The sequence below is a fragment of the Equus caballus genome, chromosome 22 (genome assembly GCF_041296265.1).
Source record: "Equus caballus isolate H_3958 breed thoroughbred chromosome 22, TB-T2T, whole genome shotgun sequence".
Lineage (NCBI taxonomy): Eukaryota > Metazoa > Chordata > Mammalia > Perissodactyla > Equidae > Equus > Equus caballus.
Window position 1 is genome coordinate 20256916 of NC_091705.1, and position 27751 is coordinate 20284666.

Here is a 27751-nt window from a genome sequence, read left to right on the forward strand (position 1 = left end):
ATGGTTTCTTAGATATGCCACCAGAAGCACAAGCTACAAAAGAAAAAAGATAAATTAGATATAATGAAAATTAAAAATTTTTTGCTTCAAAGGATACTGTCAGGAACGGGAAAAGACAACTCACAGAATGGGAGAAAATTATTGTAAATCATATATCTGATAAGGGACTTGTATCTAGAATATATAAAGAACTATTACAACTTAATAACAAGACACCCTAATAAAAAATGGGCAAAAGACCTGAACAGACACCTCCCCCCAAAAGATAGACAAATGGCTAATAAGTACACGAAAAGATGTTCAACATCATTAGCTATCAGGGAGATGCACACCAAAACTATAATGCAATACCACTTTACAGCCACTAGGACAGCCATAACCAAAAAGACACATATAGGGGCTGGCCTGGTGGCTGTTGGTTAAGTTCCTGCACCCCTCTGAAGCAGCCTGATGTTTGCCGGTTCCGATTCTGGGCATGGACCTATGCACCAGTTATTAAGCCGTGCTGTGGCAGGGGTCCCACATATAAAATAGAGGATGGTGGGCACAGATGTCAGTTCAGGGCCAATCTTCCTCAGGAAAAAGAGGAAGATTGGCAGCAGATGTTGCTGGTGGGAATTTACATAATGCAGCTGGAAAACAGTATGGAAGTTTGGAAGTTCCTCAAAAGGTTAAAAATAGAGTTACCATATCACCCAGTAATTCCACTCCTAGGTTACATACCCAAGAGAGTTGAAAACATACATCCACACAAAAACTTGTACAAGAATGTTCATAGCAGTATTAGCTAAAAAACATAGTAAAAAAGTGGGAACAACCCAAACATCCATCAACTGATAAATGGCTAAGAAAGATGTGATATATCCATGCAACGGAACATTACTCAACCATAAAAAATGAAATTCTGCTACATACCCCAACACGGATGAGCCCTGCAAACATTACACTAAATGAAATGTCAGTCACAAAGAACCATATATTGTATGATTTAATTTATATGAAAAGTTCAGAATAGGCAAAGTTATATAGAGAGAGAAAGATTAGTGGTTGCCCAAGGCTGGGATGGTTGAGGAGAACTGTGGAAATGACTGCTAAAAGGTATAGAGTTTCTTGTTGGGGTGATGAAAACGTCCTAAAATTAATTGTGGTGGTGATTGCACAATTTTGTGAATATACTCATTGAATTGTCAAGGAAAAGAACTGGTAATAGCAACCACTGCAAAAAATGAAAAGCTGTATTTGATAAATCTCATGGCTGTGTCATTGCAACTGTCACAAGAGCAAACGCATAACTAACGGTAAGTGGGAGTTGAATTTTGAAAGGGTTGAGAACTTTGAACTCGCGAAAAACAAACTGAATTCAATGCCTGATGCAAAAAAAAAAAAAAAGAATTTCTTATCTGCCTGCAAAGGACAGCTGTACTTGTAAGGCAGAGTCTTCCTGAACAAAGCCAGAGCTGATCTTATATAATGTTTTGGGAAGCCTAGTGTTCAAGGATTGGCGGTCTTTCAGAAGCAACTGACGGACTTCCAGCTCTGTTAGTGTGGTCGCTGGAGTAAAGCAGCCGAGCACCGGCTAATTTTCAGAAGCCTATCCCTGGAGTGAGGCACTCGCTGATTGGTTGTTGTCAAGAAGCGTGGAGCTGTCAATGATTGGCTGACTTTCAGAAGTGTGGGGCCGTCATTGATTTACTTTCTGAAGCATAGTTACCGGAGTGAAGCTGTTTTCCACTGGCTGATTTTCAGAAGCCCCTGGAGTGAGACTGTCGCTGATTGGCTTATTTGCAGATCCTGTGTACTGACGTGAAGTTGTCTCTAAATAATGGTGGTTAGTTACTTACTTGTTCACAACTTGGAACTTGAGCCTAAAGTCTTTTTCTTTCTCGAATATTAAAAACAAGAACTTTTTATCTCTAGTCCTTTCTTTTGGTCTTCCTTTAGCTAAATCTGCTGGACATACTATAGGGAATGTCCAGATTTTTTATTTGTGGAGGTAGGATTTTCAGCTAGCGTTGCCACTTAAGTGATGTAAGTGTCCATTACCTCAGAGGAAAAGTAGATCTAATATTTTTGTAGTTGATTGTAAAAAGATGAATACAGGATATTTAAGGAATCCTGACAAAATCAATCGAGGACTCAGGACAAAATAATTAAGTGCGTCCTGTATATACATGACGCCTGGCAACCCTATCAAGGAGGTATTTCCCAGGTTTTACACATGAGAAGACTGAGGCTGGGTGGGAGCAGGTTCCTTGTACATGGCCGTGCAGTCGGAAACGGGTCGAGCCAGAATCTGAACGGTACAGGGCCGGGATTCTCTGGGATCTTGTGAGCTCCTAACGCCCACGCCCAGCGCAGAGCTGAGCGCTCACTGCTAACCTGAGGTCGGCTAAGAATCGGCTTGATGTTTAAAGGGAGGATGCACAACTGAATAGCAACGAGGGAGAAACAGCAGTGAGGCACACGCCTGGGGGACCGGGGAAGCGAGCCGGACCCCACAGATGTCTTAGGTCTTGGCAGCGCCCCCGCACCCCGCTGCCGCAGCGGAAGGCTTCGCTGGAGGCCGAAGCCGGCTGAGCGGGGCGGGGCGCAGCGAGGCCCCACCCCCGGGCGCGTCCGTGTGCGTGGCTGGGGGCGCCGCAGAGAATGCCCCTCCCTGATGCAAGGCCTTAGGACAGGGAAGGGCGGCGGCGTGGTGGCCCTCACCCTGGAGACCGGCGCTCCCCACGTCCAGCCAGGCCGCCTGGCAGCTTAAGGAGGGCGCAGCCCCCAACCCTGCTCGTCCCGACGCCCCCATCCACGCTCCTTGCGCGCGTCTGGCCCCGCCCCCGCCCCGACGTGCCTCCGCGCGCCGCGCCCCCCGCCCACCCGGCACGCCCCGCCGCCCCGCCCGGCCGCCGCGAGCCTGGAGCTTTCCCGCGGGCCAGAGCGACCCTCGCCGCGCACGGTCCTTTTCCGCCGCCCGCCGCCATGGACGTGTACCCCCCGCAGCGGCTAGGGCTGCCCCGCTTGCGGTCCCCCGGCGGCCCCGGCCGCGGGTCGCCCTCCGTCAGGTACGCGGGGCTGAGGCTGCCGAGGGGCGGCCGGGCCGGGGGTTGCGGGGTGTTGGGGTCCAGCGACGCCTGCCGCCGCAGGGCGTGGCCCGACATGGCTTCCTTGCGGACGGTTTTTCACTAAACGGCTCCCGGAGGAACGTTGCCCCAGGAATAGAGCCGTGTGTAGCGGCTCCCACAATGGCTCCCCTATAGACAACCCCACAACGGCTCCCCTGTGAAGATCCCGTACTGTGACGTCCTCAGCCCCGTAGAACGTTTTCCCCAGGAAAGATTCCTCTATAGAGAACTTCCACAGTGTCTTTTTTATGGATAACTCGCTAGCCTTCCCCATAGAATATTTCCCCCAGAAACGGCTATGTATAGAGAAACCCACACACAATAGCTCCCCTGGATAGAATCCCCCAAATGGGTTTCGCTAGAAACGGCTTACCTATAATGCCCCCCTACAGTAGGTCTCCTTAGAGCCTTTCCCTTTGACAGCGGGTTCGCTAAAGAATACCCCCCTCCCGCCCCTACATACACACCCACTGACAGCATCTTCCCTATTGCGCGTTTCCCCACCTCCCCCTGCCCCAGCCTGCATCGCGACGCACCCTCACTCCACAATGGGGAGCTCAGGTTGTGGGGAGGTGGACGTCATTAGGGGAGCAGGAGAGAAAACTAACTGGATGGATAGGGAAAAGAGGCCCAGAACCCCCAAAAGCGGCGGACTCCAGGCCCCTGAGCCTAGAGACAGAACCCCGGGGTGCCTCTGAGTGAGGAGGGTGGTATTGGGGAGGGTCCGCGCCTCTTAGAGGAAGATCCGTTTCCGATTTTTGCTCCCTTTGCCTTTGGGGCTGACCTTGATAGACTGGGCATTGTTTGTGAGGGAGCTGCTGTGGGGCTGCCGGTGGAGTGTGGAGGTTGGAATGATGGAGAGGTTGCAGCACGGAGACTGTTGAGAGGGAGGGAGAGAGAGAAAGAAATAGGCTTTGGTACTGCTAAACTGTCGTTAAACCAGAAGAGGGGGTTTTTTTTGTTTGCTTTTGCTCCATTCTGGCCACTTAGCAAAGCAAATATGGTATTGTTCCCCTTGAAAGAAGGTTGTCAACTTACGTGTTAGAACGGTTTTTCCTGTATCCTTGTTATGGTACTTAAGGCATTGTATTTTTAACTTGCTGCTAGCCGATCTGTTTTTTGTTTTTGTTTTGTTTTAACTAGACCAAATTCGTGGAGAGCAAGAGCTAGATCTTAGAATTCTGTCCTTATCTTACTTCCTGGCGTTCCTTCCCCCACCCCAGCAGCTAATGCATGTCTGTTAAATGAATAAAGGATAGAGGAGGTGGGGGTTAGATACCGTGGCTGCATTTAGGAGTCCTAATTTGCTTCTAATTTGGCAGGTGACACTGAACTCCTGCTCTGCCCTTCAATGGAATTCCCTGTGGGCTTTACAGTTCCAAGTGTTTAGCTGCTTATGGTAACCATCTACAATCCATCCTAACGTTTCTGGCAACCAGTTTTACTGTTAGAAAGTATTTGAACTTTGTGTAGAATAGAAACTACACAGGATACTTTAGAACTTGGAGCAGCCATCCGTTAAATCTAGCTCTCTGTAGACTTGGGGTTCATCCCAGATCATCTTGAGCTTAGGACTCTTGAGTATTTGAGACTTTTAGGGAAAAAAAGAGCTTCTCGGTAAAATCTGTTTCTAAAATAACTGCTGCCTTTCTTGTTTCTTGTAGCATGGCTGTGTGCAGCTTTTTTTTTAAGGTAGTGTTTTCACGTTAAAAAGATGAATGCTGACTACTAATCAAACTGAATCTTCTATCAAGTGGTTTAAATGGTTAGCTTTCAGATTAAGGGGTAGTACAAGGAAACCCAAGGCCTGGCTGTTCTATACCTTTGTAAAAGAAATTTGATGAAGATTCCCGTCTTCTACATAAGTGAACATACTCTTCTTACCCATTGAAGGCTTTCCCTGACTTTTGACATTGAGCATTGCTAGCAGATTTAGGCTTAGCACTTTCCTGTCACGTATATTTGGCTTCTCTGCTGCACTCTCACTCCTGAGTGATGAAAGAGGCAGGCCTAACTGGTGCAGTTACATTCCTAAAGACCTGAAGATAGTACTTTGCAAGTCTGTGGTTCTTTTCTAGCAAGGAAGTTCATTTTCACAGATGGGAAATAGAAATCAGGAGTTAAAATATTGTTGCTCAGAACTAGAGGCTTCTTTTTAAGGAAATGGTAGTCATCAGTGCTGGCCATCAAATATTGTTGGTTTCTCTCTCCGGGACATGTGGTACACTTGTGCTTGCTTGCCCCCTTGAAGTTGGGTAGAGCCTTTTGAGTTGCTTTTGGTCAGTGAAATGTGGGCAGGAATGATGTGTATCCCTTCATGGTCAAAGTTTCTGGTGTGTAATTTGCCACTCTCTTTCCATCTGTTATAGTGACTGTTGGGCTACAGATAGTGGCTAGCCCATCAGTCTGGGACCCAGAGCAAGCTTCCAGGTGGCCTATGTTTGACATGTAGAGTGAGCAAGAAGTAAACCTTGGTTGTTTCAAGCTACTGAGATTTTGGAGTTATTACCAAATAACTATCTTGACTTGTATTAAAGAACCAGTGGAAATAGCTGATATATGCTTTCCTACTTCAAATCTTTTTCTGCAGAGAGATCTGATACTGCTCCGGACTTGCCTAGCAGTTTTTACTGCCTCTTTGTATAAATAAATCCAACATACACTATGTAGGTGTTGTGGATTCAGACAAATAAGGCCTCTGCCCTCAAAGAGCGCCTTTGTAAGTGGGGAGAGGCAAAAACAGTAAAAATCATAATACAGAGTGGTGAGAAATAAGCACTGAGGAAGAAATAGGGCTGAAGGAACAATAATGTGAGACGTTATAGTCAGTTTTGGGCTCAGCTATTGAAAGAACAGATTTACCATTTACCGACATTGGGAACCCTGGAATAAGAGCAGGTTTGTGGAGAAAATAAAGTTCAGTTTTGCCCTTGTTCGTTTCAAGTTGCCTGATAGATATGCAAGTGGACATATTGGATAGGCAGTTGGATAAATTAGTCTGGCGTTCAGGAGAAAGTTTGGGATTGGAGAAACTACCCGTACGCTGATGACTCCCAAATTTGTATTTAAAGCTACAAGACTAGATAGAGATGGAAGAAGTAAATGTAGATAGAGAAGAGGACCAGCATCCAAGCTCTGGGGTATCCCATGTAGAAAAGACAGTGTTGGGGCCGGCCGGTGGCGTAGCGGTTAAGTTCTCAAGTTCCACTTCTTGGTGGCCCGGGGTTTGCCAGTTCGGATCCCAGGTGCAGGCGTGGCACCGCTTTGCAAAAGCCATGCTTGCTGTGATAGGCGTCCCACATATAAAGTAGAGGAAGACGGGCACAAATGTTTGCTCAGGGCCAGTCTTCCTCAGCAAAAAGAGGAGGATTGGCAGTAGTTAGCTCAGGGCTAATCTTCCTAAAAAAAAAAAAAAGAAAAGACAGTGTAAAACGTCTTCCAAGAGAAAATGATTTCCTACCTCTGAACTAGGAGAGGAATCAGGAACTGTCTTGGAAAGCCAAATGATAAATACTGTTGAGGGACTGATGAGGACTATTAGATTTGGTAATGTGGAGGTCGTTGATGACCTTGACAAAAACAGTTTTGGTGCAGTGGGTTCAAGAGAAAATAGGAGAGGAATTGAAGACAGTGAGTATAGATAGTCATAGTAATGTTGTTTCAAGGACTGTTATAAGGAAAAACAGAGTAATATGGTTGTGGTTGGAAGGACATGAAGTATTAGAGTTCTTTTTGTCTTTAGGTGGGCAGACGTTATAGCATGTTTGTAAGTTGATAGGAGTGATGGAGTTCGGAGAGGCAAATTGATGATTAAAGAGAGAGAAGGGACAAGTACAGGGGTGAAGTCCTTGAGTAGGTGCCAGGAATGTGATCTTGGACATGAATGGATGTTTTGGCCTCAGGCTCGATAGGCGCAGGGACAGTTCATCTGTGGTGATTATATGGACCGAAGTGCTGGTGCGTTGGTAGGTTGGTGGTGGGACAAAGTGGAAGTTCTCTTCTGATTACTTCTGTATTCTCAGTTAAATAAGAAGGAAGGTCTTCAGCTAAAAGTGAAGCGTGGAGGAGGTGTTAGAAGTTTGAAGAGAAAGAAGGTGAAACATTTACCAGGAGAGCAGGGAAACATGAGTTGAATAAGGAAATGTTTTAGGATTGCTAGGCACCACCAAGTGCCCATTTGGTGTCTGTTGTCATAAATTTAGGTGAGACCAGGTTAGCATGGTTGTGTGCTTTTTCTTGAGCTGTGTTGAACTGCTTGGATGTGGGCACTGTGGGAGGGAGTGGCTGAGGTAGGATAGAGGACATCATCGAAAGACAGAAGTCAAGGAACTGAGAGGTAAGGATAGTGGAAGGATTATATCTGTTCATATTGAGATGATCATAAATAAGTAGGAGTAGTAATAGCAGAAGAGACAGTGATCTAGAAGCTAAAATCTTTAGGGAACGTGGAGGACTGAATGACACAGAAGTTTGTAGATGTCTGTAACAAGGAGGGATAATGGGTGGTTACTGTTTGATGGCATGAAGAAGTCATCCAAAATAAAATAAAATTTCTCAAAACCAAAGGATATGAGTTTCCACATTAAAAGGACTCTCCGGGAATCTACCACAATTAATTTAAAACTATCCATGCCAAGACACAACATCATGAAATTTTTGAGCACTATAAAGACAAAAGAATATCTACAAATTACACAGATAGGGTCAGGAGTCATAGAATTATAGCAAGATTGGAAACTAGAAGATAATGGAGTAAGGAGTGCCTTCTGAAGGAAAGTGGATTCCCAGAATTCTGTATGCAGCCAAACTCTCAGGCAGGTGTGAGGGAAGGATAAAGACATTTCACGCATGCGAGGTGTCTAAGTTTGACCTTCCATGTGCCCGTTTTAGGAAGCCACTGGAGGATGTGCTCTAGCAAAACAGTCTGATTAAGGGGTTCCTGTGCTGAAGCTCCTCTATCTCATGTACAGGTGGGATTTCTTCCTTGTTAAGGCACTCATAAGGAAGGACCTTCTTTGTTGCCCCGGGAAATTACCAAAGGACTGGGACCATTTTTTATTGCCGTTTCCCACATTGCTTGCCCTAGTCTTAGGTCAGTGTCTGGCACATGGTCAGCACTCACTAAATATGAACCACTGTTGTTAGCTATTATGAAACACTCCTTGCGCTAATTATTTATTGAATGAATAGAGAATAATTACGGGTGAAGCTGTGGGCTATGTTAAATTTCATGGGTGTTCAGAGAATGAAGAATCAGTTATGAGCTAGGTGGAAGGTGGGTCACAATAGTGATGTTCTACAGAGAGCACTTCAGTAAAGCCTCACAGAGGCAGGTTCTCTTCAGGAGATGTTTATTGTCCAGTTGCGAATACCCACAGTTCTCTTTTGGGTTTATAGATCTACAGAAGTAATAATTGCTGTTGTAGTGCATGTGGTCTCTGCCTTAAGAAAACTCAAAATGCAAAACAAGACTATGACTTTGTATATCTAAAAATGTCAAGTTTCACCTCTGGTGTACTTGCTTGGATGCTGGCCAGGGAGGCTTGGTGTGGTGTCTATAGAAGCAAAAAGGATCTGCTTAGTTAGGCTTTTATGGCCTTATTTCTGGCCCTGGGGTAGAGGTCTAAGTATCTGCCTTTTCACGTGTGTCTGGGATGACCATGTGCTGCGGACTCTTATTTATTATGTATCATAGCATTAATAGTGCACAATATCTTGACAGTGTTATCTAGCTCTTGAGCTCTTCTCTGATGTTCTAACTTTTGGACAGGGGGAGCGAATGAGATGCAGATGCCCTCAAGAGTAACATAGCTTAAATTATTGTTGGTTTGCCCTGAAATTAAGAAAAAGCAGAGTTTGCAACTTGGTTATTTAAAGCTGTTACCTGTGATGTTGAGCCCTGGTTTAAGGAAAAGTCAGCTCTTTTGGCATGCTTTTTGTTTTCAACTTATTTTGAAATAATTTTAGATCTATAGATGAGTTGCAAATATGATACAGAGTGTTCCTATATAGCCTTCATCCAACCTCCTCTAATGTTAACATCGTACATATGACCATGGTTTGTTTATCAAAACTAAGAAATTAATGTTGGTACAGTACTTTAGGTTACTTTAAGTAAGTACTTTAGTAAACTTTTGTTTACTTAGTAAATTTTTGTTTGCTTGGAGTTTAGTACTCCAGACTTTATTTGGATTTCCCCAGTTTTTCCACTAATGCCCTTTTCTATTCCAAGATTCCATCCAAGATTCCACATTGCATTTAGATTTGGCATGCTTTTAATCCTCAGAGAAGCAAGGGAAAGTAATTGTGGATGTTTTCTGAATGAAGACTTGTAAACTGACTTTACAAAGAGCAGATTGTGTGAGGAAATGCTCAGAGAAAGCTGGAGAAAAGAAAGAAAATGGAAAATAAGATGATGTTACGCTAGAATATAGTGAACAGAGTTCCAGATAACATTTTCAGTTGGTGATGGGTAGCATTTTCTGAAGTTTTTGAATTTAGTTTGTAGAGTGTCTTATATATCCCAATTCATGAAATATGTGTAGACATGAATTGCAGTGGGGTGCAAGTTTTAGCCATTTTAGATAAGGTGTCCTATCAGTTAGGAACTACATTTGGCAGCTGGTAAAAGATGTTTAACAATGGGACTGGCCCCGTGGCCGAGTGGTTAAGTTCGCGCGCTCCGCTGCAGGCGGCCCAGTGTTTCGTTGGTTCGAATCCTGGGCGTGGACATGGCACTGCTCATCAAGCCACGCTGAGGCAGCATCCCACATGCCACAACTAGAAGGACCCACAACGAAAGAATATACAACTATGTACTGGGGGGCTTTGGGGAGAAAAAGGAAAAAAATAAAATCTTAAAAAAAAAAAAAAAAGATGTTTAACAATAATAACTTAAGTTTGGGGTTTAGTCTGTCTTCTTGCAAAAGATTTCTATCTAGAGGGTGGGTAGGCTGGTCCTGGTATAAAGTTATCAGGGAACCAGGCCTCTTCTGTGTTTGTAGTTTGCTCTTAGCATGTGGATTCATTTTCTTCATAGCTTGGTCACAAAATGGCTGCAGGAACTCCAGCTATCATGTCTGTCAGGCAAGAAGGGGAAAGAGAAAGGACAGTTCTCCTAGTCAAGTCAGTTCCTTCCCTCCAGAAAGCTCCCCAAAAGCTTCCACCTGTTGTCTTCTGCCTGTCTCATTGGTCAGCTCTAGAAGCAAAGCAGCTGGACTTATTGCTGCCCCCAATAAAATTGGGGTACTATTAGTAAAAAAGAACGGGAGAATGGATATGGATTAGGCAATGCTTTGTCTCTACCGCAAGGAAGTAGCTGTGTGAAATGGAAGTTATATTGCGTAGACTTACTAATGGCTTTGGTGAGCTAGATGAAAATGCTGAGAGAAAATTAAAGTCATCAAATAGTTAAATGATGCCAACACATTTCTCGGTCATATCGTGTGTGCACGTGTGTGTGTGCGCATAAGTCTGTATCCCTTCAGTTTGAGTCACTTTATGGCAGTGATTAACCATGTATTGGCCATGAAAGCGGTAATGTTGGCTTTGCTTTTTCCATTGAAAGTTGTTGTTCCAGCAAAGACATCAGTGGGAAATGACATTTATTGCCTTGTGACACATCCTGCCGCCTTGCCTTTCTTCTAAGTCCCTAGTTTTGCAAAAGGAGTAAATAACTGTTGCTTTAATGCAGGGCCAGATTTCTTAAACCTGTAGTAGTCCTACAGTAGCTCCTTTTAATCAGTCCCTGAAGTCCAAATTAATGCTGATATGGCTTCTAACTCCTGCTGTTGATTTTCATCCCCAATATTTTACTATGAAAATGTTCATAAGTACAGAAAAGTTGAAAGGATTGTTCAGTGAACGTTCATGTGTATCCATACCTAGTGTCTATGCTTAATATATTCGCTATATTTGTATTATCATATGTCCTCTGTCAATCCATCGTATATTTTAATGCTTTTCAAAGTGAGTTGTAGACATTAATATGCTTCAACCCTAAACATTTCCTGGGATTGATTTTGTATTAAGAAGAATGCTTTCTGTTGCAAGTGACAGAAACCCGACTCAAAGGATTTAAGTAAAAAAGGGAATGTATTGGCTTACTTGGCTGGAAGGAATAGTGGGGAGATAAATTTGTAGGACAAGCAGCAGGAACTAGAGCCTCAGGGTCTGGAACCAAGACTGCTGTCAGAATAGTTGCCTCTATCCATATAGCCCAAATCCACGTTCTTCTTGCACTGTGACCTAGAGGCCATTTCTGTTCTAGCCCTAAAACAGGAAATTTTTTACAGTCCCTGGTAAGGACTCCAGTTGGCCTGACTTGCTCCTGGATAAATCACAGTTAGATACTGTGGCTGAGAAGGGGCATGATGTATGTTACCAGGAGAGAGCGAAATGAAAGCATACTGAGTGAAGTATATGCCTCAGAAAGCTTTCCAACTCATTCTTGAGGCTGGCATTATACCTGGTACTAGGAGAGCACAAAAGAGAACTACAAATCCAAAATTCCTAAATAAAACAATACTATATTGAATCTAGAACTGTGGTAAAGCAACTTCATGCACAAGTAGGATTTGTCCCAGAAGTTCGAGAATTGTCCATCATTAGGAAATCTGTTAATGAAATTAACAGACTAGTAGATGATCCCCCCAAAATCTACTTAAAATTTAACATTTATTTATGATTTAAACCAGCTAACATAATAAAGTTTCAGCTAATAGAATAAAATAAGCAAAAGATTCACCTACTGCTTATATTATTACAGTATGCTCATAATTGGTCTCCCAGGTTCAGCTCTTGTCCCTCTTTGGTCTGTTTTCAATACAGAATGAGCTTATTAAAATGTAAGTCATCTCATATAAGTCATCCCTCTTTTCAAAACACTCCAAGTAAAAGCTCAAATCATCAGTTACAAGACTTTAATCTGGTCCCTGCCTTTTTTTTCTTTTATCTCCTACTACTCTTTTCCTCACTTACTCTGTTCCAGCCACACAGGTCTCAAGGACACTCTTGCTTCAGGGCCTTTGCATATGCTATACAGCTTGCTCCCTCACTTCTTCAGGTCTTTATACAAAAGTCCTCTTGGTAAAGCCTTACCTGATCTCTCTCTCTAAAACTGTAATCCACCCTCCTCTTAGGACTCACAACTCATGTGACACTTACCGCCATATGACAAATGTATTTTACTTATTTTGTTTATCTTGTCTTTCTCCCCACTCCTCCTGTGTCCCCCAGTTAAAATGTAAGTTCTGGGGTTTTTGCCCTTTCATTCATTGCTAAATCCCCAGTGTTTTGAACAAACAGTGCTTGGCACATAGTAGGTGCTCAGTAAAAACTTGAATTAATGAGTTGGAATAAAAGCTGCAAATATTAAAGAGGAAGAGATGAAACTGCTATGATTCACTTCTTGGAGAACTATGACAATAGATAAAACTATTAAAACTGATAAAAGTTTAGGAAGTTGTTTGAAAAATGTAGTGGACTCAAGATGGCATTCAAAGTGGGAACAAAAACTATAAAATACCTAGGAATCACCCTAATAAGGAATGTGTAGGACCTATATAAATAAAAATATAAAACTTGACAGAAGGGTATAAAACAGGAGAGGAATGAATGGAGAGAGACATCTTGTTCATGAGTGGGGAGCTCAGTACTGTCCAGATTCAGTGTCATCACAATACAGATTTTCAGTGGGAATTTCTATGGAACTTGACAAGCCGATTTTACACTTTATCTTAAAGAGAAAATGTTTGATAAAAGCCTTGGGATCTTTGAAACAATGGTAGAAGGACTTGTCCTATCAGATATAGAAGTAATCCATTTACTAGAAAGTTCAAGTGATAACATACCTTAAAGCTCTGATTATTTTTTTTTTTTTAGATTGGCACCTGAGCTGACAACTGTTGCCAATCTTTTTTTTTCCCCCTGGTTTTTCTCCCCAAATCCCCCCAGTACATAGTTGTATATTTTTTTAGTTGTGGGTCCTTCTAGTTGTGGCATGTGGACGCCGCCTCAGCATGGCCTAATGAGCGGTGCCATGTCTGCGCCCAGGATCCGAACCAGCAAAACCCTGGGCCGCCGAAGCTGAGCGCGCGAACTTAACCACCTGGCCACGGGGCCAGTCCCCTGATTATTATTTTTAAGTGCATTATTTCTGTGAGGATAGATAAATGGATCGAATAAGGATCCAAAAAATGGATCCAGCTATGTATGCCAATTTAGCATACGCTAAAAGTGGCATTCCGCGTCAGAGGATTAAAAGGATCAGTATATGGTCTTGGGACAATAATTTATATTTTGGAGGCAAAAATAACAGTTAGATTCCTACTTAGAAAAGTAAAAAGCATATTCCAGAGGAGTAAAGGGCTAACTGTTTAAAACACAAACACAATTAAAATGAAATAATTGGTGTTTTATTGTTTTTTTTAAATACTTCTGAGTGGGGAATACGCAAAAGGAAGACATAAAACCCCTGAGCTTAAAGGTAAAGATAGATGGATTTAGTTGTATAAAACTTTAAAACTTCTGCATGAAAAAGATGCCATAAATAAAGTCTAGAAATTTGAAGAAAATGTTTGCAACATGTCCAAAACAACTTTTAAAATATGATGAAATAAATTATTCAGAAAAAACCCCCAAATGACTGAATAGAAAAATGCCAAAGAATGTGAATATGCATTCGTAGAAAAAGAAATATAGATGATCAGTAAACATTTGACAACCTCCCTAATTGATTAGGGAAAGTATAAATTATAACAATGAAAATTCTAACTACTAGATTAACATTAGTTGAAGAGTGATAACACATGGTTTGGAAAGTTTTGGGGAAACAGGTACTCTTGCTATGTTGTAGGTGAATGTTTTAAGAAAACAACTTGGTGAGATCTATCAAAATTTGAAACGCAGATACCTCTTCACCTGGCAGTGCTACTTTTAGGTCTCTACCTTGCAGAAACTTTTGTGCTTGTGCCAAAGATGGAGATATAAGGTTGCTCACTGAAACACTGTTTGATATTGCAAAAATAATTAAAATCCCGAATGTTCAACTATAGTGGTTCATGAAGTAAAAATAAAATACAGTATAGCAGTTCTAAGAATGGGGCTGAGTTCTATGTACTAATCTGGAAAGATCTTAAGGTATAATGTTAAGTGAAACAAGCAAATTGCAGAGTAGTTACATATCTCATGATTATGATTTTATGTAAAAACAACCCCCCCCCCAAATTCACCCAAACTATATATACCTCAGAGATTCACACCAAATTGTTCACAGCAGTTTTCTGTAATGAGGTGAATCGGATTGGTATGAGGATTCACTTTGTAAAACATTCAAAACACAAAGCATACAGAATATAAGGAAAATATATTCATGTGTTGTTTAATTTTGAAAATCAAAAAGTTAGCATAAATTATGGAGTAAAAACAGGCAAAAATAAAGTTTTCAATTTTTTTCTTCATTTCCAGGTAACCAGGAAATGAAATACAAATAAACAAGAAAATATACCTGGCCGTGTATACAGGAGTTGTTATAAAAGCAGTGAGCAGTGAAAGAACTATTACATATAAAGCAGAAGATGGGAAGAACAGACATGATTGTTTAGAATTCAAAAATATTATATCTTTGGCTAACTTTATTGTCAGGAAGTCGAGGTGTAGCAGAAAGAAAAAGTTCAGGGTCAGGGTACCTGGTCGCTCAGATTCTGGTGCTGTTAATCTTTACTCAGCCTTGTGATCTTGGTTGGGCAAACTGCTTCTGTTTAGGTCTTGGTTTCTTCGTCTTATCATCTGTCGTATCTAGATTCTGAGTCTGAATCCAAGGAAAGTAAGAAATAAAGTATAGTATATAAGCAGCATATTTGACAAATTGCATTATTGAGGCGGCTGAGTCTACAAGTATTCTAAAGGAGGAACTTTGTAAAGTCGTGGGTGACTACAGCCCATCTCCCCAGGATGTGCTGGCTATGCTCAAGTAGACTTAGAAGCTAGAGAGCAGTGCTGTTGCCGGGCTTGGTGTATGTTTGAAAGTGTCTGTTGAAAAAAATAAAGACTAGATGGATATACAACAAATTCAATGGTGGCTTCTAGGAGTAAGGAACGATGAAGACTTTAGTTTTAATATGTAATATTCCCCTTTTTTCCATCAAAAAAGGATAATAAATTAATATTTTACATGCATAATTCAAAAAGGCACTAACGTAGATAAAAGCAAATATGCTAAAATGTTAATAGTGGTTAATTCTGGATGCTGGGAATGTGAGTGATTATGGTTTTCTTTATACTTCCCAGGTTGTTTTAAAAAAAATAGGTAAATATTTCAGTAAGTGACAAATTTAATGGTTCAGTAACAAATAATAGGCTATGTTCTGGTTAAAAATTAAATTTGAGAAGCATGAAGATGTACAAAGGAACAAAACAACTTAGTTTTATTCATTTGACAAGAATATGAGAGGTACTAATCAGGATAATGTTTTACTCTGGGAAGAGGAAAGTCTTTCTACATTTTAAATGCTTCCACTTTATTTGGCTAAATTACTTGTGGAAAAGAAATTCTTTTTGCTCCTGTTTTCAGTATTGTCTTGGTTTCCACAGCAGTAGTGGGGGAGCTGTTTGTTTCTTGCTCACATGACCTATTCATGCTTTTGTCACTGGCTGGTTGTAAGTTTGAAAACCAAAGAACTCTTGGGAACCCTGGCAGTCAGTGAGCCTACTGTCCAGATAGGTTGGGAGATGGGCCAAAGGACCAGTTCGATGAAATATTTCTACAGTGGAGTGTGGTTGCAAGATCAATCTTCTATTAAGCATGAAACATGAAAAAGTGGGGAGGGACGGGGAACCATTTCTCAGGGAAAGAAGTTTTCTTGCTTTAATCTTGATCACCTTCCAGTTTTTGTTCTGCTGCTTCAAACAGTACAGAAAAGATGAAAGAGCAGTACAATGAATATTCGTTATTCCCACCACTTAGATTCAGCAATTTCTAACATTTTGCCATATGTGCATTACCTTTATTTTTTCTTTTCTTTTCCTCATTTTTCTTTTCTGTTAAACTTTTTTCAAGTAAGTTGAGGATAACATGACGCTTCACTCCCAAGTACTTCCTCATGCATCTGCTAAGAAAAAGGACATTCTGTGGGGCCAGCCCCATGGCCAAGTGTTTGAGTTCAAGTGCTCTGCTCCGGCAGCTCAGGGTTTTGCCAGTTCAGATCCTGGGCGCAGACATGGCACTGCTCATCAAGCCACGCTGAGGCAGCATCCCACATGCCACAACTAGAAGGACCCACGACTAAAGATACGCCTATGTACTGGGGGGCTTTGGAGAGAAAAAGGAAAAATAAAAAATAAAAAATAAATTTTCTTTTTAAAAAAGAAAAAGGACATTCTACTGTATAACCACAATAACATTATCTCACTCAAGAAAATTAACAGTAATTCCCTAGTGTTATCAAACCCTTCAAAGTTTCCCAGATGTCTCATGGATGTTTTCCTGTTTGTTTTTTTAAAAATCAAATTAAGGTTCATTTATTGCATTGTTATTATCTTTTTAATATGTTTTACGTTAGAAGAGTTCTCCTTCTAGGTTCTTTTTGTTTTACATGGCATTGGCTTTAACTTAAAATTTTTTAATTGTAGTAAAATACATGTAACAAAATTTACCATATTAACCCTTTTTAAGTTTACAGTTTAGTGGCATTATGTACATTCACACTGTTGTGCTGCAATCACCACTATCCATCCACAGAATTCTTTTCATCTTGCAAAACTGAAACTCTGTACCAGTTAAATAAGTCCCCACTCCTTCCTCCCAGCCCCTGGCCACCCCATTCTACTTCCTGTCTCTATGAGTTTGACTATTCTAGATACCTCATAAAAATGGAATCATACAAGGGCTGGCACCATGGCCCAGTGGTTAAATATGCACGCTCCACTTCAGTGGCCCAGAGTTTTGCTGGTTCGGATCCTGGTGCGGACATGGCACTGCTCATTGGGCCATGCTGATGTGGTGTCCCACATAGCAGAACTAGAGGGACCTAAAACTAGGATATACAGCTGTGTACTGGGGGGCTTTGGGGAGAGGAAGAAAAGAAAAAGATGGGCTGGGCCGGCCCGGTGGCACAGCGGTTGGGTTCGCACGTTCCACTTTGGCGGCCCAGGGTCGTCGGTTCGGATCCTGGGTGCGGACATGGCACCGCATGTCAAGCCATGCTGTGGTAGGCATCCCACATATAAAGTATAGGAAGATGGGCATGGATGTTAGCTTAGGGCCAGTCTTCCTCTGTGAAAAGAGGAGGATTGGCAGCAGATGTTAACTCAGGGCCAATCTTAAAAAAAAAAATGGAATCATACAATATGTGTCCTTTTGTGACTGGCTTATTTCACTTACTAAAATGTCCTCAAGGTTCATCCATGTTTTAGCATGTGTCAGAATTTCCATCCTTTTTTAAGATTAAATAATATTCCATTGTATGTATGTACCACGGTTTATCTATTCTTCTGTCGATAGACACTTGGATTGCTTCTATGTTTTGACTATTGAGAATAATGCTGCTATAAACATTGGTATACAAATATCTCTTGAATTCCTTGCTTTCAATTCTGTTGGATATATACCCAGAAGTGGAATTGCTGGATCATATGGTAATTCCAATTTTACTTTTTTGAGCAACTGCTATACTGTTTTTTGGGTTTTTTTAAAGATTGGCACCTGAGCTAACAACTGTTGCTAATCCTCTCTTTTTTCTTTTTCTGCTTTTTCTCCCCAAATCCCCACAGTACACAGTGGTATACTTTAGTTGTGGGTCCTTGTAGTTGTGGCATATGGGATGCCACCCCACTATGGCCTAACGAGTGGCGCCATGTCGGCACCCAGGATCAAACCGGTGAATCCCTGGGCCCCCAAAGCAGAGTGCATGAACTTAACCACTTGGCCACAGGGCTGGCCCCGCTATACTGTTTTCCACAGTGGGTGCACTGTTTTATATTCCCACCAACACTGCACAAAGGTTCCAATTTCTCCCCATCCTTGCTAACACTTGTTATTTTCTGTTTTTTTTTTCAGGAAGATTAGCCCTGAGCTAACATCCACTGCCAATCCTCCTCTTTTTGCTGAGGAAGGCTGGCCCTGAGCTAACATCTGTGCCCGTCTTCCTCTACTTTATATGTGGGATGCCTACCTCAGCATGGTTTGCCAAGCGGTGCCATGGCTGCACCTGGGATCCAAACTGGCAAACCCTGGGCCAACGAAGCAGCACTGGGCTGACCCTGATTTCCTTGTTTTTTGATAGTAACCATCATAATTTGTGTGGGAATAAAATCTCTTTATGGTTTTGATTTACATTTCCCTAATGATTAGTGATGTTAAGCACCTTTTTGTGTGCTTGTTGACCATTTCTGTATCTTCTCTGGAGAAATGTCTTTTCAACTCCTTTGCTCATTTGAATCAGGTTTTTTGTTGTTGAGTTGTAAGAGTTCTTTATATATTCTGGTTATATTAGCCTCTTAGATATGTCATTTGCAAATAATTTCTCCCATTGTGTGAGTTGCCTTTTCACTCTGTGAATTTTGTCCTTTGATGAACATAAGTTTTTAATTTTGATGAAGTCTAATTTATATATTTTTTCTTTTGTCATCTGTGCTTTTGGTGATATAGTAAGAAATCATTGCCAAATCCAATATCATGAAGCTTTTCCCATATATTTTCTTCTAAAAGTTTTATAGTTTTAAATTTACATTTAGGTCTTTATTCTGAGTTAAATTTGGTATATGGTGTAAGGTAAGGGTCCAAATTCATTCTTTTGCATGTGGGTTTACAGTTTTCCCAACACCATTTGTTGAAAAAGCTGTCATTTCTTTTTTTTTTTTTTATTTATTTATTTATTTATTTTTTATTTTTTTTTTTTTAATTAATGTTATGATAGATTACAACCTTGTGAGATTTCAGTTGTACATTTTTGTTAGTCATGTTGTGGGTACACCACTTCCCCCTCCGTACCCTCCCCCCACCCCCCCTTTTCCCTGGTAACCACCAATCAGATCTCCTTCTCAATATACTAATTTCCACCTATGAGTGGAGTCATATAGAGTTCGTCTTTCTCTGACTGACTTATTTCGCTTAACATAATACCCTCGAGGTCCATCCACATTGTTGTGAATGGGCCAATTTCGTCTTTTTTTATGGCTGAGTAGTATTCCATTGTGTATATATACCACATCTTCTTTATCCAATCATTAGTTTCTGGGCATGTAGGCTGGTTCCACGTCTTGGCTATTGTAAATAATGCTGCAATGAACATAGGGGTGCAACGGACTCTTGAGATATCTGATATCAGGTTCTTAGGATAGATACCCAGTAATGGGATGGCTGGGTCATAGGGTATTTCTATTTTTAACTTTTTGAGAAATCTCCATACTGTTTTCCATAGTGGCTGTACCAGTTTGCATTCCCACCAACAGTGTATGAGGGTTCCTCTTTCTCCACAACCTCTCCAACATTTGTCGTTCTTGGTTTTGGATGTTTTTGCCAATCTAACGGGGGTAAGGTGATATCTTAGTGTAGTTTTGATTTGCATTTCCCTGATGATTAGCGATGATGAACATCTTTTCATGTGTCTATTGGCCATATTCATATCTTCTTTTGAGAAATGTCTGTTCATGTCCTCTGCCCATTTTTTGATCGGGTTGTTTGTTTTTTTGTTGTTAAGCAGTGTGAGTTCTTTGTATATTATGGAGATTAACCCTTTGTCGGATAAGTGGCTTGTAAATATTTTTTCCCAATTAGTGAGCTGTTTTTTTGTTTCAATCCTGTTTTCCCTTGCCTTGAAGAAGCTCTTTAGTCTGATGAAGTCCCATTTGTTTATTCTTTCTATTGTTTCCCTCAACTGAGGAGTTGCAGTGTCCGAAAAGATTCTTTTGAAACTGATGTCAAAGAGTGTACTGCCTATATTCTCTTCCAAAAGACTTATTGTCTCAGGCCTAATCTTTAGGTCTTTGATCCATTTTGAGTTTATTTTGGTGTGTGGTGAAAAAGAATGGTCAATTTTCAATCTTTTGCATGTGGCTGTCCAGTTTTCCCAGCACCATTTGTTGAAGAGACTTTCTTTTCTCCATTGTAGGCCCTCTGCTCCTTTGTCGAAGATTAGCTGTCCATAGATGTGTGGTTTTATCTCTGGGCTTTCAATTCTGTTCCATTGATCTGTGGACCTGTTTTTGTACCAGTACCATGCTGTTTTGATCACTGTAGCTTTGTAGTATGTTTTGAAATCGGGGATTGTGATTCCGCCGGCTTTGTTTTTCTTGCTCAGGATTGCTTTAGCAATTCGCGGTCTTTTGTTGCCCCATATGAATTTTAGGATTGTTTGTTCAATTTCTGTGAAAAATGTTCTTGGGATTCTGATTGGGATAGCATTGAATCTGTATATTGCTTTAGGTAGTATGGACATTTTAACTATGTTTATTCTTCCAATCCATGTGCAAGGGATGTCTTTCCATCTCTTTATGTCATCGCCTATTTCTTTCAAGAAAGTCTTGTAGTTTTCATTGTATAGATCCTTCACTTCCTTGGTTAAGTTTATCCCAAGGTATTTTATTCTTTTCGTTGCGATTGTGAATGGGATAGAGTTCTTGAGTTCTTTTTCTGTTAGTTTATTGTTAGTGTATAGAAATGCTACTGATTTATGCACGTTAATTTTATACCCTGCTACTTTGCTGTAGTTGTTGATTATTTCTAATAGTTTTTCTGTGGATTCTTTGGGGTTTTCTATGTATAAGATCATGTCGTCTGCAAACAACGAGAGTTTTACTTCTTCGTTACCTATTTGGATTCCTTTTATTTCTTTTTCCTGCCGAATTGCTCTGGCCAGCACCTCCAGAACTATGTTGAATAGGAGTGGTGAAAGTGGGCACCCTTGTCTTGTTCCTGTCCTCAGAGGGATGGCTTTCAGCTTTTGTCCATTGAGTATGATGTTGGCTGTGGGTCTATCATATATGGCCTTTATTATGTTGAGGTACTTTCCTTCTATACCCATTTTACTGAGGGTTTTTATCATAAATGGGTGTTGGATCTTGTCGAATGCTTTCTCTGCATCTATTGAGATGATCATGTGGTTTTTGGTTTTCATTTTGTTAATGTAGTGTATCACGTTGATTGACTTGCGGATGTTGAACCATCCCTGTGTCCCTGGTATAAATCCCACTTGATCATGGTGTATAATCTTTTTGATGTATTGCTGTAATCGGTTTGCCAAAATTTTGTTGAGGATTTTTGCATCTATGTTCATCAGTGATATCGGCCTGTAGTTCTCCTTCTTTGTGTTGTCCTTGTCAGGTTTGGGGATCAGAGTGATGTTGGCTTCATAGAATGTGTTAGGGAGTTCTCCATCTTTCTCAATTTTCTGGAACAGTTTGAGGAGAATAGGTATTAAGTCTTCTTTGAATGTTTGGTAGAATTCTCCGGAGAAGCCGTCTGGTCCTGGACTCTTGTTTTTGGGGAGGTTTTTGATTACCGTTTCTATTTCCTTACTTGTGATTGGTCTATTCAGATTCTCCATTTCTTCCTGATTCAGTTTGGGGAGATTGTAGGAGTCTAGGAATTTGTCCATTTCTTCCAGGTTGTTCAATTTGTTGGCATATAGTTTTTCATAGTATTCTCTTATGATCTCTTGTATTTCATTGGTATCTGTTGTGATTTCTCCTCTCTCATTCCTGATTTTATTAATTTGCGATTTCTCTCTTCTTTTCTTGGTGAGTCTGGCTAGGGGTTTGTCAATTTTGTTAATTCTTTCGAAGAACCAACTCTTTGTTTCATTGATCCTTTCTATTGTCTTTTTTGTTTCAATATCGTTTATTTCTGCTCTTATTTTTATTATTTCCCTCCTTCTACTGACTCTGGGCCTTGTTTGTTCTTCTTTTTCTAGTTCTGTTAGGTGTCGTTTGAGGTTGCTTACGTGAGCTTTTTCTTGTTTAGTGAGGTGAGCCTGTATTGCGATGAATTTCCCTCTTAGGACTGCTTTTGCTGCATCCCAAATGATTTGGTATGTCGTGTTCTCATTTTCATTTGTCTCCAGATAATATTTGATTTCTTCTTTAATTTCTTCAATGATCCATTGTTTGTTGAGAAGCGTGTTGTTTAGTCTCCACATTTTTGCACCTTTCTCTGCTTTTTTCTTGTAGTTGATTTCTAGTTTAATAGCGTTATGATCAGAAAAGATGCTTGATATTATTTCAACTCTCTTGTATTTATTGATGTTTGCTTTGGTTCCCAAAATATGGTCAATCCTTGAGAATGTTCCATGTGCACTTGAGAAGAATGTGTAACCTGCTGTTTTTGGATGAAGTGTTCTATATATATCTATTAAGTCCATCTGGTCTAATTTTTCATTTAATTCTATTATTTCCTTGTTGATTTTCTGTCTGGATGTTCTGTCCATTGGTGTTAATGGTGTGTTGAGGTCCCCTACTATTATTGTATTGTTGTTGATGTCTTCTTTTAGTTCTATTAAGAGTTGCTTTACAAATTTTGGTGCTCCTGTGTTGGGTGCGTATATATTTATAAGTGTTATGTCTTCTTGGTGGAGAGTCCCTTTTATCATTATATACTGTCCCTCTTTGTCTTTCTTTATCTGTTTTGCTTTGAAATCTACCTTGTCTGATATTAGTATAGCGACACCTGCTTTCTTTTGTTCATTATTAGCTTGGAGTATTGTTCTCCATCCCTTCACTCTGAGTCTGTGTTTGTCTTTGGGGCTGAGGTGTGTTTCCTGGAGGCAGCATATTGTTGGATCTTGTTCTTTGATCCATCCTGCCACTCTGTGTCTTTTGATTGGGGAGTTCAATCCGTTTACATTTAGAGTGATTATTGAGACGTGGGGGCCTACCACTACCATTTTGTGTCTTGTTTTCCGGTTTTCTTCAGTTTCCTTTGTTTCTCGTCCCATGGTTTAATCTGTTCTGATGTAGAGCTGCTACTCTCTGTTGTTGTCCTTCTACTTATCTCCTCTGCTCTTGGTTTTGTAGCCCCTTTCCTTTTTTGGATTTTTCAGGAATGAGGGTTTTCCTGAGGATTTCCTGAAGAGGAGGTTTTGTGGCAATGAACTCCCTTAATTTTTGTTTATCTGGGAAAGTTTTTATTTCTCCATCGTATTTGAAGGATATTTTCGCTGGGTAGAGAATTCTCGGCTGTAGGTTTTTGTCCTTCAGATTTTTGAATATATCATTCCACTGTCTTCTAGCCTGTAAAGTTTCTGCTGAGAAATCTGCTGATAGCCTGATGGGGGTTCCTTTGTAGGTTAGTTTCTTTTGCCTGGCTGTCCTTAATATTTTCTCCTTGTCGTTGACTTTTGCTAGCTTCACTACTATATGCCGTGGAGTTGGTCTTCTTGCATTGATAAAGTTTGGAGATCTATTGGCTTCTGTCACCTGAAGATCCATCTCCCTCACCAGATTTGGGAAGTTCTCAGCCATTATTTCTTTGAATAGGTTTTCTGCCCCTTTCTCCTTCTCTTCTCCCTCTGGTATACCTATAATCCTTACGTTGCATCTCCTAATTGTGTCTGATAATTCTCGGAGAGTTTCTTCATTTCTTTTAAGTCTTGCTTCTCTCTCCTCCTCTGCCTGCAGCAATTCTATATTGCCATCTTCCAAATTGCTAATTCTTTCCTCCATATTATCGGCCCTACTGTTCAGAGCATCTAGATTTTTCTTAATCTCCTCTATTGTGTTCTTCATTTCCAGTATTTCTGTTTGGTTCTTCTTTATCGTATCAAACTCTTTTGTGACATAGCTCCTGAACTCGTTGAGTTGTCGGTCAGAATTCTCTCTTAACTCAGTGAGTATTTTAATGATGGCTGTTTTGAAGTCATCATCATTTAGGTTATATATCTCATTTTCTTTGGGATTGATTTCTGTGTATTTGTTACTTTCTTTCTGTTCTGGAGATTTAATGTATTTTTTCATATTGCTTGATGATGTTGATTTGTGCCTCCGCATGGAGATAGAGTTTAGTTGCTCCTTTCACTTGTTTCAGCTGCTGCAGTGGGGGGAGCAGCTGTTTATACTTCACCAACCAGGAACCCTGTCCGTAGTTGCTAACTGGGCCTGGGCCCCTCTTCGTAGCCACAGTGGCCCTTTGGATTCCCTCCTCTGCCGTGGGGGCCGTCACGGGGGGCTTCAGGCTGCAGGTGCCTACTGTTGTTGCCCACCTAGATGCGCTCTCTCCTTGGGGTCTGCAACGGTGTTATGGGCTTTTCCAGCGGCCAGGGGTGGGATCACTTTTATTTGTCGCTCGGTTGCTGTCGGCACCCACCAAATCTCACTTGTCCTCTATGGGTCGCAGGAGAGCTATTGGCATCTTCTACAGTCTGTGGTTAGTACACCTAGCTATGCTGCTTTTGCCCTGGGGTCTTCCAGCCTTGTGGCTGGCGGCTGGGTGCCTTCTACTGATGCTGTGCAGAGGCTTTCCCTAAGGCTTCTGTGAGCCTGTAGGGTTTCCCCCTAGGCTACTAAGCTGGGTCTCTGGAACTCTCTCCAGCCCCAGTCCTCTCCGAGGTCTCCGGCAATCCCTAGCCTCACCGGGTGGGCAACGGCAGCTGGGGGTCGCCCCGCCCTCTGGGCTTCTCTCCGGGCCTCTGCCGGGAGCTCTGAATGCTCAGCGTGGCCCCTCTGCTACCGGCAGACAGAGAGTTTTGTCTGCTGCCTGGCGGAGCTCCGACGCTTCCCCTCCGGGTCGCCGGACCCGCCTTTGGAAGTTCCCCCGCCCCGGTCCTCTCCGAGATCTCCGGCAATCCCTAGTCCCACGGGGCGGGCAACGGCAGCTGGGGGACGCCCCGCCCTCTGGGCTTCTGTCCGAGCCTCTGCCTGGAGCCCTGAATGCTGGGCGTGGCCCCTCTGCTAATGGCAGACAGAGAGTTTTGTCTGCTGCCCGGGCGGAGCTCCGGCGCTTCTCCACCGGGTCGCCGGACCCGCCTTTGAAAGTTCCCCCGCCCCGGTCCTCTCCAAGATCTCCGACAATCCCTAGTCCCACGGGGCGGGCAACGGCAGCTGGGGGTCGCCCCGCCCTCTGGGCTTCTCTCCGCGCCTCTGCCAGGAGCCCTGAGTGCTCAGCGTGGCCCCTCTGCTACCGGGAGACAGAGAGTTTTGTCTGCTGCCTGGGGGAGCTCCGGCACTTCCCCTCCGGGTCGCCGATCCGGCCTTTGAAAGTTCCCCCGCCCCGGTCCTCTCCGAGATCTCCGGCAATCCCTAGTCCCACGGGGCGGGCAACGGCAGCTGGGGGTCGCCCCGCCCTCTGGGCTTCTGTCCGGGCCTCTGCCGGGAGCCCTGAGTGCTCAGCGTGGCCCCTCTGCTACCGGCAGACAGAGAGTTTTGTCTGCTGCCTGGCGGAGCTCCGGCGCTTCCCCTCCGGGTCGCCGATCCGGCCTTTGAAAGTTCCCCCGCCCTGGTCCTCTCCGAGATCTCCGGCAATCCCTAGTCCCCCGGGGCGGGCAACGGCAGCTGGGGGTCGCCCCGCCCTCTGGGCTTCTCTCCGGGCCTCTGCCGGGAGCCCTGAGTGCTCAGCGTGGCCCCTCTGCTACCGGCAGACAGAGAGTTTTGTCTGCTGCCTGGCGGAGCTCCGGCGCTTCCCCACCGGGTCGCCGGACCCGCCTTTGAAAGTTCCCCCGCCCCGGTCCTCTCCGAGATCTCCGGCAATCCCTAGTCCCCCGGGGCGGGCGTCTCTCTGGGACCCTCCGGGCGCCCCGAGCACCAGGCCGGGTCTCCCCGCCAATGGCGGGGAGAGACTCTCCCCGCGGGCTCAGGTGTGCAACTCCAAAGTTTCCCTCTGCGTTTAGGAGTAATTGCGGGGGGTTTAAGTAGGGTTCTGGTCACCTGTTTCCACCGTCGCTCCTCTGTTGTGTTCTCGCTCCTGCCCTAGATGTGTGTGGATCCTCTGGGGGCGTCCGTTGGAAGAAAGCCGCTTGCGGGTACTAGGCTGCCCGTCGGGGTCGGAGAGTTTTCACCTATTTCCACATCCTCCCGGAGGAAAGTCCGTCCGCCTTCCGATGTATAGTCGCGTGGGTGTCTCAGACGTCCTGAGATGCTGTCTGGATATCCTTTGTCAAGCGATAAGTGTCCAAATAATTGTAGACTCGAAGGGCGAGAGACAAAGAGGACTACTCACGGCGCCATCTTTCCCAGTGTATCAAAGCTGTCGTTTCTTAATGAATGGTCGTGGTACCCTTGTCAAAAATCATTTGACCATGAGGACATTATAATAAGTGAAGTAAGCCAGTTTCAAAAGGAGTTTATTTCTGGTCTCTCTATTCTATTCCGTTGTTCTATATGTCTACCTTTATGCTAGTAGCATACTGTTTTGATTACTGTAGCTTTGTTGTAACTTTTGAAATCAGGAAATGTGTTCTCTAGTTTTGTCCTTCTCTTTCAGTATTGTTTTGGCTATTCTGGGTTTCTTGAGATTTCACGTGAATTTTAGGTTGGATTTTTCTTTTTCTACAAAAAATGTCATTTGGATTTTGATAGGGATTGCACTGAATCTGTAGATTGCTTTGAGTAGTATCGACAGCTTACCAATATTGTCTTCTATTGAGTGAACATGGATGCCATTCTTGGTATCTTTAATTTTGTTCAAAAATGTGTGAATGGTCCAGTTTCTCTGAATCATCACCAGCATTTTGGTATTGTCACTATTTGTTATTTTGGCTTTTCTAATAGATGTGTAGTAATATCTCATTGTGGTTTTAATTTGCATTTCACTAATGGATAATGATGTTGAACATGTCTTCATGTGTTTATCTGCCATCTATATCTTTTTTGAGGAAATGTTTGTTTATGCCTTTTGCCCATTTTCTAATTGGATTGTTTTTTACTGTTGAGTTTGAGAGTTCTTTATGTATTCTTTGTGATATGCAAGTATGTTCTCCCAATCTGTAGATTGTCTTTTCATTCTCTCAACACGGTCTTTCACAAAGCAAAGTTTAAAATTTTGATGAAGGTCAATTTATCAGGTTTTTTTTAGGGATCATACTTTCCGTATCAAGTCTAAGAACTTCATCAAACCTTATGCCCTGGGGCTGGCCCTGTGGCCGAGTGGTTAAGTTCCAGCGCTCCGCTGCACGCGGCCCAGTGTTGCGTTGGTTTGAATCCTGGGCGCAGACATCGCACTGCTCATCAGACCACGCTGAGGCAGTGTCCCACATGCCATAACTGGAAGGACCCACAACAAAGAAAATACAACTATGTACCGGGGAGCTTTGGGGAGAAAAAGGAAAAAAATTAAAAAATCTTAAAAAAAAAAAAACCTTACGCCCTGAATATTTCCTTCTAAAGATTTTATAGTTTTACGTTTAAAATTTTAAATCTATGACCTATTTTGGGTTAATTTTTGTCTAGGATATAAGGTTTGGGTTGAGGTTCATGTTTTTGTCTATGGATATCCAGTTGCTCAAACACCATTTATTGAAAAGACTATCCTTCCTCCACTGAATTGCTTTTGAACCTTTGTGAAAAATTAATTGGCTTTATTTGTGTGGGTCTGCAGTCATGTGTCACTTACCAACAGGGATATATTCTGAGAAATGCGTCATTAAGTGATTTTCTCATTGTGTGAACATCATAGTGTGTACTTATACAAACTGAGATGGTATAGCCTACTACAC

At 42.3% G+C, this 27751-nt stretch overlaps 1 protein-coding gene across 4 annotated transcripts in view; it reads left to right on the top strand.

Annotated features, from left to right (window-relative positions):
- The first annotated feature begins 2646 nt into the window (after window positions 1–2646).
- The window catches only part of DNAAF9 (dynein axonemal assembly factor 9), a 163090-nt gene continuing 137985 nt past the window's right edge, over window positions 2647–27751 (top strand). For 2 of the 4 annotated variants that reach the window (XM_070247774.1, XM_070247772.1), the window contains exon 1: window positions 2647–3053. In XM_070247774.1, the coding sequence (XP_070103875.1) occupies window positions 2971–3053 (83 nt within the window). In that variant the 5' untranslated portion in view covers window positions 2647–2970. The remainder of the gene's footprint in view (window positions 3054–27751) is intronic. The other 2 variants (XM_070247773.1, XM_070247771.1) reach the window with 1 other exon arrangement.